We start from the raw sequence: 13,476 nt of genomic DNA, 5'->3' as shown, positions 1-13,476 counted from the left end.
TATCCGTAATTGTCGGTGTGAAACACTTGTAACACCGTGAGAAACACCAACTCTTTTGTTTCTAGTTTAATTGCGTACAAATTGTTTTACTACCGTTTTTTAGAAGGCCACACTGTACGCCGTTTTTTTTATCGCTCGCAATGCAAATAGGTCTGTTGTTTTTCTGTGTCGCATGCAGTATGATAATTTTATTTTATTTGCACCTTGCTCAGACAGCAATAACACTTTAATTCGTTGCAATAATACAACGTGACGTAACACATACATCATGTAAATGTGTGTACGAGTATTACGTAAATAATATTTTTTAAAAACTAAGAAAACGTATAGAAAATAATGTAATGTGGAGGCGCCTCTTTGGTGAAAGACGTGTCATAACTGTTCGTGTATGTAAAGATATGGATAATGAATAAGTTGCTTCCGAGTAAGCGGAATGTGTTCGTAGTTATATTCATTAAAGTTCTTTCTCGAATCGCCGGTGAGCGCATCACACCATCGCGAATTGAGTGCATGGAATGATCGCATCGGTGGTGAATAAATTAAACGCGTCTATGAACTATCATTAAACCGTAACGTGTAGTTGTGTTGCAAGTAATATTACACGAGTATAACATAAGTTAGGTTAGAATATTGACAGCTAATGTTTAACCTCAATTTAACTTTAAAAAATTCGATTTAAAAGAAGTTATCACGTGACTTTTGACAAATTGAAATTTCAAGGTCAAATGAAAGCTGTCATTTGTCATTTTATGTCAAAATTATAAAAAATCATATAAATTATATGGATACTTCACGTTGTTTAAACTTTTTGACATATGCAACCAGCAAAACACTATTAAAACTTCATTTTAGTGCTATAGATGATCTTTCAAATGATTTACATGATCATATCCTTTAATTCTCGACATTTTCTATGATTTTCTACAATATGTTTGTCAAATATTATGACTGTGACTTTCTTTCATGATTTTCTTTTCTTGTGTGGCCATAAAACACATCGTACAATAAATTTTACTTAGCAAAAAGTGAAAATACAATATGTACCTATAGAAATGTGAAATTTTCAATCCAGTTCTGCCGATCAACTTATTGCCAATGCAATCCAAGTACTTTTTCCACACATAATGCGCTCGTATAAATTTTTCCCGGCGATTAGCAATTTGTCTCTTGGAATAAACTTTCACAATTTGCACTATCACATCACCTGCATCGTTAATCATTTACCATAGATTTTCTCTTGGAATTTAATATTTATTTAAGTAAAAATTAAAAATTAATTTTTTTTAACTTAAAAATTTAATTTTGATAATTTTTCTAGTGTAATTTATTAATTATCTATGTATTGCAATATTGTACGCACATGGTTGCAGGTTTATGGCGAATTTATCACGAGAGCCGCATCATAATTCACCCGCCGGACTATTACGTAAACATAAACGGCCACAAATCAACCGTTGCATACACGAATATTGAAGAGCCATATGACTGCATCGGCTATCGCCAAAGGTCACAATGTTGAAACGAGTGAAACAACCGAGAAAGAAATTTATAGGCGCTGCGCGATCGTAAATAAATCCTGTCTCATCGCGCAAACTATAAAAATATAATCACCTTATAACAACAAACTCTATATAACGTCAAAATATGTACAACTTCGTTGGTTTATATTAATTTTTCTGTGTAACGATGAAAAATATTTTCATTTTCAGCGAATTGTGAGTTAAAATATTTTTAAAGACATGATATCGATGGTAACATTTGAAATATTGTTGTAATTATGATCCTAACCAAATTGCAATGCAAATTTTATAACTTAAGCACGATTTTTCAGCTAATTTGTTGGGGTGCACAAGCAGTTATCATTTAAATAAAACACAAATGAATGCAACATCGCGACGTAGAATTCATATTTAGACTTCAGGAAATATTTACCGGCATTTTTACAAGAGTAATTGAGTATATAATCAGCTTACAAAAGATTAGAAAGATACAAATCGCGTAAAATCTCAATATTTGATATTTTTTTAATAATAAAATGCTGGGAAGTGAATTTTAAGTTCAATACCGGTTTTTCGGTATACCGGTATTTTTATAAATTAAAATATTGTGTTACCAGAATATATCTGAAGCAATACTAATATTTAAATATGAAAATACCGGTATTTTACACAATATCGATATTAATACCGGTATTTTCGAATATTTCGCGATACGCAAACAAAACAAACGTAATCAACACAAAACCAAAGTGAAGGTGAGTGGATTAGTAATAGTAAAGTGTGTGTATCCATAGCTAGAGTAGAGTATAGCGACAAACGGCCTTGTGTCCTTGATCCCTCGTCACGCCGGTCGTCGCGCCTGCTCTCCCGCGAGAGCACGAAAAACTCTTTAACTCGGTTCTTAAACGCCCGGCAGCGATGTTACAGAACATGCCGCGGCGAAACAGAACTGGACACGCACACAAGTTATCGTACAAGACATTAGAAGACAAATATACAACATACCGGCATGTTTTTGCATAATAACACCGCTGAATGCCAATCACACAAAACGCAAAATTCAAAAACAAATTTTTCAATAAAACAAACAAAATTCAAACATCTTTTACAACGAAAACCCCGAATTTATCGCATGAAATATATGGAATATGTACTTATAGTTGTTACAAACGTGACGGCAAGAATTTGCCACACCTTCTCGATGGTCTTACGCTTTGAATTTTATGAAAACATTGCCATTCCAAGTGTGTAGACACAAAATACGCGCATACATCGCTAAACAAAGACGGCGCGTGATTAGATACAATTGAAAACCATGCGAAAAGACGTGTTTTGCCAGATAGTGTAATATTGCAATAATATCGCAATCATTATCATCATCAGACCTGATGTAAACAATTCTTGAATCTACTTGAAAGTAGGAAGTAGATTATTATGATTATCAATATAATATCGATCGTCAAACATAAAATATTGTACTTTTTATCGATTTTTCTGTATCCAGTTCAATACAGAGGTCAATAACTCACTCATTACGCTTTATTTCATTATTGTAAGCTTGCAATATTTTATAATATATTGCAGTAGGTTAAACCGCGCGCGCATTCCTCGCAAGACTAATTAGAACAGAACACAAGCACAGGTAAAACATGAAAACGCGTTGTGGATTGCTCACCTCAAGAGTGGAAGCGTCGTGCGCTCGTTGGTAAATCCCAAAAATCCGAAAATCCGGCAGAAACACGTCCGCACCACACAACACACAAATTTATCGCCACACACTGTTTGCAGTCGTCTGATAAAGAAAGGCTGCAGAAAACGCGCGTATGGTAAAACCGCGTGCTTGCTTGCAGCGCGCAGGTAAAAGAGACAGAAACATGGCGCGCTCTCGCTGCGTGGTGTGCACACACCGGCGATCAATTCGGAATTCTGATTGCCGGACTCTCCGGTTCACCATTCTCTTTTCGCCGCGCGGCACTTTACGACCTGGTCTTATTTTTCGGCTTCCAGCGCGCGCGGCGTCTTCGATTTGCTTGCGCGTCGTAGATTCACCAACAAACAGGTGGTTTTGTGGTAGTAAGCAACGCGCGCATGCGCATCACCACACAGAGAAACCGGCTCAACTTATACTCATACAGCAAACAAATAAAATATAAATTCATACACACAGCGACATCTGGCGATCGAATAATGAATTATTATCGCGTGATATGCGTGGCATAAAATAAACATAAATTACCATTGTGGTAAATGATGTGGACGCATTCTACAAAGTAAATTTAATTCATTATCTCATCTATTAAACATCTTCATCATCTGTGTCAATATATATAGTCTATTAAGTTTCTTAAAAAGCATTAGTAAATGAATATAGTTATTGAATCATCATTGTAAAATCGACACAACAATCTCTGGCGCGCCAAGTGTTAACTGCATGTCCTTGCAACTTCATATGCCGCTTCATATAAATATATAATTTGTACACGTTCGGGCCGCAAAATGCAATATGGCCGCAAGCCGCTTCACGCCGCACATAAATTAAGACACATGACGGCTGGATTTCTCAAGATTTCATCGGAAAACAAATTACCGGTGCGACAAATTGGACACAAAAACCAAAACGAAACTCGAAAACCGACTGGCCGCAATGATAAATTCAATGACTAATTAGATATCGAGCACTTCAGGCACCAAAACCTGCCCCACACGCATGCACAATCGGTACGAAACGCTCGACGCTGCTTAATCGCTAAGTATTTTTTTTTCCTTAATATTACAACTTAATTATATAGAATCATCTTGTATTGTGGTGGTTGGGGGGGCCTAGATCTTCGAATTGCCGGCCTCTAGATCCCTTTTGATTTCCGCCTTGCATCGCTTGATATCCTCCTTGACTTTCTTGTCCTCCAAGCGGCGCTTCTTATAGGAACTCCATTGTTGGTCGTACTTCTTCTGCAGCTCCGCCATGTTGGTGGTGACCGTCGTCCAGTCGATGACCTTCTTGTCGTTGGTGAAATTCCTCGTCGCGGCTGAAGTCCGTTTCAGTCAGGTATTCGGGATCTCAACCCTAAGCAACTTCATTACCTTTTCGATTACAACGTCAACGTACGTGTTGATTATTAAGTCGGCTTTTTTATCGTGTTTTGTTGGCTGTAGATTGATTACTGCTAGTTTGCCGCAGTATTTCTTGTTGCAGATTGGGAGATTTCCGCTGGGGACTATTTGCAGGGTGCTGCCCAAGCAAATATTCAAATCGGCAATGCTGGAAATTAAAAAATTGTGTTTTTGGTGAATTTTGGGTCAAAAAATTGATTTTACGCAAATATTTCAACTGCAAAATGATTTTTTACCAAAATTTTATACTGTAAATTGCCTTTTGCGTTATTTTTTTGCTCCAAAATGTTTTTTTGTACAAAAATATCGAAAAAATCACTTTTTTTTGCAAAAATATCGCAAAAAACATTTTTTACCAAAAAAATTTATTTACCTTGAATGTAATTCTGATAATTTCAAATCATTATCAGGCAAATTCGCCTCCAATCCAAAGATTGTATCATACAACTTCCGCGACAGTTGCGACCATTTAATCTTCCCTAGGACAATTTTTATCCAAACATTTCTCACCAACACTGCCAGTTTGCTATGCATCTAACAAATTGCCTGTAAACAATCAAGAACAATAAATTTTACTCTTTTATTTACTTCCGAAGAAAACATACTTCTGGCATGTTTTACACTGCTTTCGGCAAACATATTCCCATGCAGTTCTTAAGTATTTCCTTGGCAAACCACTCCTCAAATGCAACCCATCAATATTATTCTGGCTGACAATAAATTTCACATATCCTTCCTGGAGCCAACTTCATGAAACCATGTGAGTTTTAGTCGAATTGCTTCGTGTGAAAAGATGTGTTAATTTGTGGGTTCCAGACACTTTTTTATTCTAAGTCCACACCATTGGGTCCTCTATAATCGGTAATATAAATTAAAAACAATTAAAATGATTAAACTTTGCTTTACCTAAAGTCTGGTATGCCTGCAGATGTACTGATGCGGCACCAGTATAATTAACAACATGTTTGGCCTGCAATATCCACTCAGCCAGCAGTGGCACTTAATATTGATGCTTTCTTCTTTATCAAATATCTGTGCATAAGAAAAACAAAAATGGGTGTGTTTAGCGTTGTTAACGAAACGATTTTCAATTGTTTTGCCTCCAGGGACACCAAGCACTCCTTTGTCCTCATAGTGGGAGAGTCCGTCCGCGTAACTACACACGACATCTTGAGCGTCGTTTCTCGTGCTTTCCTCAAATAATCATGTCTGCATCATTGCACACGGTGTTTACACGCACTTATATAATAACAATGCAAATTGTTTTGATTCTAACATTGAAGTGCTTGCAGGTTAGAAACACATAAACAAAGCGCCATTAAAATGTATTGATTTAAAATAAACCGTTTGTGCATGGTGCCTTGCAATAACATACAAATGAGAAAATTCAAACAAGTGCAGAAAAATTTGACTAAAAACTTAAATTTATAGATTAATAATCATCTGCAAGTTAAGTAATAGTGTGAGAATGAATACGCGCGGCTTTGGTGCGTTTGTGAACGTCTCTAAACAAACATGGCAAAACGCTTTGGCGTCCAGGTATAAATAATACGTTACTACACGTGCGATTATTAATATTAAATACTTTTACCAAGTCACATCGATACCAATCAGTAAAAGTATACAATTCGAAATCCCTTCAGACTGAAACATAAACAATTACATTTTATGCTTAAACTAGTAATAAAATACTTACTTCGGTATTGAATTGTCGTTGTCCGCAGTAAGAAATGACAAAACAAAGCTAAAAGCCGCAGGAAACCATGAATAAAAGTTTTCACCGACGGTTCTCTAGTAAATTGAAAGAAAACAATCGCAAGAATAATCCCTGTGAACGTTGCATTCGCAAATTTGCATTCCCTAGCGTCGAATTCATTTTCTCCGCCATTTTTATAATGTGTACGTGATATTTAACGCATAATTTCAACCGATTTTTTGCGTTCTTCTTCGTTTCCACGTCAAACACTCCAGACGAGAACGTTTTTAAATTCGCAATGTGACACGTTAATAATTCTACAACCCCACAAGTGAATGCAATGACTAAATTCCCGATGATATCAACATAGCGAAGGGCGTTCAATGATTGAATAGAGAAGACATAAAGTTGATAATAAGGATAATCATTGAAGTATTATTGTGGTAAATACGCGGGAAAAACAATCCTGAATGGAACACATGTCTAGTTTTATACTTTCTTCTTCACAGGATGATTTTCCGATGACTCCGAAAAATGCGGAGGATAATACGCCGAATTGTGTAGAGAATGAATCCCATTGATAATAAATTCATGTTTGTGTTTGTCAGGTTGAAATTTGTGGGTTTTGGAAAGTAGTGAAAGTCTCCGAGGGATTTTGTTAGTTTTAGGACGTTTTTTTGTTGGATCATTAATGAAAGAGTCACGCAGAAGAGATTTGTTGCTCCTGCTACAGCAGCGAAGGCAGAAAGGAGATCGTCGGTGGAGAAATTATCATTTGCTTGAAATAAATATAAATTAATATAAATAATTAATGGAAATTGATGAATTAATTACTTACAAAAACAAATGTGGATTATTTCAGCTGTTGTTGCAACAGTGGGGATTGTACTGATGATTAAACTGAGTGATGCTTTTAGAATATAAAGTTTGGATGTGAAGTTTTGTCCAACAGCTGGCCAAATTTGTAAAATTCGTAGAAAATAAAATGTTGCTTGGAGAACAGGAAATTCATCGTCATTTTTTGATATTTTCTCGGCTGTATTACGTATAAACTTTGGTATAAAGTTCATTTTGAGAATAGAATGTTAAAATGTACATTATTCAAGTTTATATACGTTAAAAATGTTTAAATTATTTATAGAATTAAAGATATTATTTATAAAAATGTCTTTTATTAAATTAATTAAAAGAAAAAGTGAAAATCAAAGAAATATTAAATATTTATCGAGAATAAAAGAATAAAAAGTTTTGAAAAAAGACTACAGATGTTGTGGAATGTTGTGATTTATGTAATTAATAAGTTCAAGGACAAAATCAAAGTAAAATTAAATATTTACGCGGAAATAACGGAGCTTTATGAATTACTAACAGCCAGAAATAAATTATATGGTTATAAGCATATAAATGCATTTTTACGCCACCTATATTTGAATAATAAAACTATTAACATGATTCATATCCTATTTAATCTTTGAATCCTTATTTTACCCTTTTAAACATTAATTTTTCGAAAAATAACTACCCTATATCCTTTTCCGTATCCTAATCTATCTCTATACAAAAATACATAAAAATTGGTTTAATGGTTCACGCGTGAAAGATTAACAAACAATCACTTTCGTTTTTATATAAAAACTAGCTTTAACCCGCGGCTTCGCCCGCGAATATCTAAAATAATGAAGTTGCTTCCATACGCGTCTGTAGACACAGAAGAAGTAACAATGAAGTAAAATGGCGGGAAGTTTAAAATGGCTGTACAAGTATAGTCTATGGAAGTATAGTGTACAGTCTCCATAATGTAGTCAATTGGATTTGATGTTGACATAGCTGTCGGTAATACACTGTGATAATACAGTGTGATGGTACTTTAGTACTTAGGTTTGAGCTTCATTGCTGGAATGCTAGATGGCGTTAAAATAGTCAAATAGCCAGATGCAGAGGTATTATTGGCTAAACAATTTCTTTATTTTATTTAAAAAATAATTTGTTTATTAAATAAAAAGTAGCCTATAACCATTCGGGGACCACTAAGAATATGTGTTCAAATTTTCATGGTGATCGGTTAAGTAGTTTTTGCGTGAAAGTGTAACAAACATCAGGACTTTTGCATTTATAATATTAGTAGGGATCTGAGTTATAAAAATGTTTTGTTGCCTTGTTCATCAGTTGTACTCAATTTTTGTAGCCCATTACGCCCCTAGGGCTCCAAAAACTTTTTTTTAAATTTTATTTATATTTACTTGATTGATTTACTTTGATGATTACTTGATTCTGTTAATAAAATTAATTCTGATGCATTTTTTTATAATTTCTGCTCTGTTAATTAATTCTATACCTCAATTTGCATATTGCAAATGAGTATAAAGTATTTTTTCGAACCGAAAAAAACTGCATAATGGGAAAAAGTTGCAGATTTCTTGCTACATTAGCATACATTCGAAATAAATGCCGAATTTATTACAATCAACAAAAAATAATAAATACAATAATCACATCACATCTAATTAAATTAAAAACGGTCAAAACAAAAACTCATAAATTGAATTAAATTCTTTATTTTATTACAAAAATAATTTTTTTATTAAATAAAAAGTTGCCTATAACCATTCGGGGACCACTAAGAATATGTGTACAAATTTTCATGATGATCCGTTAAGTAGTTTTTGCGTGAATGTGTAACAAACATCAGGACGTTCGCATTTATAATATTAGTAGGGATACATCGTTAAACACATTTGTCATCACAAATCACGGACATATAAAATCAATATTGTTCCAATAAACACTCTAGTTAATATCTATTCTTATATTTGCTATGCAATCGCATTCCCAGCCGTTTTTTACGTAACAACATGCTAGATAAAGACGATAAAAATTATCCATAAACATATTTCGCTATTCTAGAAAATCTAATAAGTACTTGAACATTTCATTTGTATATTCTAAATATTTGAACTTTACTCACCAACTGCGCTGATTTTTATTGTGAATATGATTACAAGACTTATCAAATAATCAATGTTTTTTTAAATATGACCAACTTGCAATAAATGTATGACTCTCAAATTCTCACTGCACAAAAACGTACCCGCATAAACATGAATCATACTTCTTTACGAGTAGGTACAATAGCAAACAAAATAACTTGAATACTAATATATGCACTGGCTTATCAAGTTACTTAGTACTGATAATATCCACATGTTTAAAGGCACGAGTATAAAATGAATACAATCGTGGTGAAGTGTTCGCAGTCGACACAATTATTTTTCACGACTTGAACGCATCAAAAATATCTACAAAATGGAAAAAATTGTTTTAATTATTGGTATTATATCAAGTAAGTCTAATAAATTAATTTATATATTTTTATAATTATTATTAATAAATAATTTATTTTTAGTACTTCCAAGTGTATTCGCTGTAGATTTTAACGTAACAAAACGCGAGAAATTCCCATATCAAGCATCCATACGCCGTGATGGAATTCACCTCTGCGGAGGAACAATTTATAGCAAACGACATGTTTTGACAGCGGCATCATGTGTCAACAACACGAAAGCCACCGACTGGCAAGTGATCACCGGAACGCTTAATTTGGAAAAAGTGAATGGTAACGAATCACAAATTATCAAGGTGGAGAAAATGTGGGTGCATAAAAACTACAGCGGCAAAAATGTACAGAATAATATTGCTGTGTTATATCTATCGAGCAATTTGCAATTTAATAATTACACTCAAAGTATACCGATTGCAAGGAAATGGGTCGCGAAAGACGCGCAGAAATGTATCGTCAGTGGCTGGGGTGCTAATGGGACACACTTTTATAGACAGACAGATCTACATCATGCTAATGTTACAATTGCCACTAAAGAAATGGACTGCAAGAGAACTTATCCACCGTTTCTTCAGGATGTTATGATGTGCGCCGGTGATGATTACTTAGTTAATCCCTGCACGGTAAGTTTATTAAAAAAATTATTCGTTTTTATATATTTTTCTACTTCTATCTTTAAAAAGCCGTTTTTTTCACGGTTTTGAGACATAAAAAGTGGTATTTTACTCACGGTCGTGACTAAAGTACTTTAGTCACGGGTTTTAGTCACGGGGTGAAGTTCTAATAAAAATAGAGTGAAAGTAGAAAAAATAACTTAAGAATCACCTCGTTAAACGTTGGTAAAGTGGCATTTAGCGCACTTGATAATTCATTAATTATTTTTTATTTCCCCCTTTAAAGTGGCACTTTAGTCACGGATAGCCAAGGCCATGACTAAAATACTTTAGTATTAAACAACTAAACTACTTTAGTCACGGGTTTTAGTCACGGGGTGAAGTTCTATTGGAAATAGAGTGGAAGTAGAAAAAATAACATAAGAATCACCTCGTTAAACGTTGCTAAAGTGGCACTTAGCGCACTTGGTAATTAATACATTATTTTTTACTTCCCCATTTAAAGTGGCACTTTAGACACGGATAGCAAGGCAATGACTAAAATACTAAAATACTAAAGTACTAAACTACTTTAGTCACGAGTTTTAATCACGGGGTAAAATTTTAATAGAAATAAAGTGGAAGTAGCAAACATTGCATAAACAACACGTGGCTAAACGTAGCTAAAGTGTCGTTTAGCGCACTTGATACTTAATCTATTATTATATATTTAAATTTTATTTTTTGTCGTTAGGGTGACCTTGGAGGACCTCTAGTATGCAATAATTCATTGTAATGGTGTGTGGTCACGGGAGAAGCAAGTGTGAAACCAGATATGAACTGAATGTACACGAATATTACCTACTTTGTTGATTGATAACGAAAACGACGAAAACCAATAGTGCCACTTCGATGACTTCAACTGTGATGTTTACCGTTTGTGCTGCGTTGTTCAGCATATTAAATAATTAATGTGTGTTAGGTATTTGTTAATTATATACGTCTGAATTATTATCTATGTTTGTAAAGGCATATTATTGTATTTTTCCAATAAATTTTTATAGATATGTTAATGTGTTGTGGGTTTTTTTTGCTGGTTATTTAAAGAAATAGATAAGAAATTGATGTTTTCGTTAAATAAAGGCTTAGAATATATTTTAAACCATTGATTTTTTTATGTTTTAAATTTTTTAAATAAATTTGCAGTATAAATAGGTTTTTGGCAAAAAATGAAAAATTTTCAATTTTTTTTTTGTTTGATTTTTTAAGTTTTTTTTTAATATTTTTCTGTTTTTCCAATCAAAACCAAATGAAAACAGTAAAAAATCATGAAATTCATAAAAGTTTCCTTTATAAAAAACGCAATATGCGACTTTTAGTCATTTTATACCTCGTGACTACCTCGTGCTACCCTAATCAATATTATATGTTTGTTTGTCACGCTTTCAAGCAAAAACCACTCAATCAATTTTGATAAATTTTGGTTTGTAGATACTTTAGAGTTTCAAGAATGACATAAGCTACTTTCTGTTGCAAAAATATAATTTACAGAATGTGTAAAATAAAAACAAACTGTGTACAACTAAATGTGATGAAAAGGCCCATTGAACGTGAGCCCTGGTATTTACGTATTGAATATTAAATTTTATTTGAAATACAAGTGATCCCATTAAAGCCCCGGGAATAACATATTACTCATATCATATATCCATATCAAAAAAATATGTAAAAGCATTTATTATTACAAGTATCAGCAAATAAATAAGTACTTGATAGGGAACTCAATTTGACACACGGTTTTGAGACATAAAAAGTGGTATTTTACTCACGGTCGTGACTAAAGTACTTTAATCGCTGGTTTTAGTCACGGGGTGAATTTCTATTGAAAATAAAGTGGAAGTAGAAAAAATAACATAAGAATCACCTCGTTAAACGTTGCTAAAGTGGCATTTTGCTCACTTGATAATTAATTCATTATTTTTTACTTCCCCCTTTAAAGTGGCACTTTAGTCACGGATAGCCAAGGCAATGCCTAAAATACTTTAGTATTAAACTACTAAAGTACTTTAGTCACGGGTTTTAGTTACGGGGTGAAGTTTTATTGAAAATAGAGTGGAAGTAGAAAAAATATCACAAAAATCACCTCGTTAAACGTTGCTAAAGTGGCATTTAGCGCACTTGATAATTAATACATTATATTTTCCTTCCTCCTTTAAAGTGGCACTTTAGTCACGGATAGCCAAGCCTATGACTAAAATATTTTAGTATTAAACTACTAAACTACTTTAGTCACGAGTTTTAATCACGGGGTAAAATTTTAATGGAAATAAAGTTTTAGTAGAAAAAATTGCGTAAACAACACGTGGTTAAACGTAGCTAACGTGTCGTTTAGCGCACTTGATACTTAATCTATTATTATATATTTAAATTTAAATTTTTTGTCCTTAGGGCGACCTTGGAGGACCTCTAGTATGCAATAATTCATTGTACGGTGTGGTCACGTGGAGAAGCAAGTGTGAAACCAGATATGAACCGGGAATGTACACGAATATTACCTACTTTGCTGATTGGATAACGAAAACGACGAAAACCAATAGTGCCACTTCGATGACTTCAGCTGTGATGTTTACCGTTTGTGCTGCGTTGTTCAGCATATTAAAAAATTAATGTGTGTTAGGTATTTGTTAATTATATACGTCTGAATTATTATCTATGTTATATGGCATATTATTGTATTTTTCCAATAAATTTTTATAGATATGTTAATGTGTTGTGGGTTTTTTGCTGGTTATTTAAAGAAATAGATAAGAAATTGATGTTTTCGTTACATAAAAGCTTAGAATATATTTTTAATATTATATATATTATATTGTAGTATAAATAGGTTTTTGGCAAAAAATTAAGAATTTTCAATTTTTTAAAATATTTTTCTGTTTTTCCGATTAAAACGAAATGAAAACAGTAAAAAATCATGAAATTAATAAAAATTTCATTTATAAAAAGCGCAATATGTGACTTTTAGTCATTTTATACCTCGTGACCACCTCGTGCTATCCTAATCAATATTATATGTTTGTTTGTCACGCTTTCAAGCAAAAACCACTCAATCAATTTTGATAAATTTTGGTTTGTAGATACTTTAGAGTTGCAAAAATGACATAAGCTGCTTTCTGTTGCAAAAATATAACATACAGAGTGTGTAAAATAAAAACCAAGTGTGTACAACTAAATGGGATGAAA

General features: G+C 33.3%; 1 protein-coding gene and 1 pseudogene across 1 annotated transcript; one reads left to right on the top strand and one right to left on the bottom strand.

The window, feature by feature from the left end:
- Positions 1-4,541: 4,541 nt before the first annotated feature.
- On the bottom strand, positions 4,542-5,965 carry LOC135790720 (NAD-dependent protein deacetylase Sirt6-like; annotated as a pseudogene).
- Positions 5,966-9,499: 3,534 nt separating this feature from the next.
- LOC135790997 (transmembrane protease serine 9-like) lies at positions 9,500-13,002 on the top strand. The gene is made up of 3 exons (XM_065301307.1): positions 9,500-9,646; positions 9,710-10,266; positions 12,685-13,002. Exons 1-3 carry the CDS (start codon positions 9,610-9,612, stop codon positions 12,901-12,903), a joined length of 813 nt encoding a protein of 270 aa, XP_065157379.1. The 5' UTR covers positions 9,500-9,609; the 3' UTR covers positions 12,904-13,002.
- The last annotated feature ends 474 nt before the right edge of the window (positions 13,003-13,476 follow it).

The sequence above is a fragment of the Atheta coriaria genome, unplaced genomic scaffold (assembly GCF_025399875.1).
Source record: "Atheta coriaria isolate IRGN ID8LTWV9N9 unplaced genomic scaffold, Caltech_Dcor_3.1 hic_scaffold_4_pilon, whole genome shotgun sequence".
Taxonomy (NCBI): Eukaryota; Metazoa; Arthropoda; class Insecta; order Coleoptera; family Staphylinidae; genus Dalotia; species Dalotia coriaria.
Note: the sequence above shows the minus strand (reverse complement) of the source record. Positions and strands in the feature narration are given on the sequence as shown.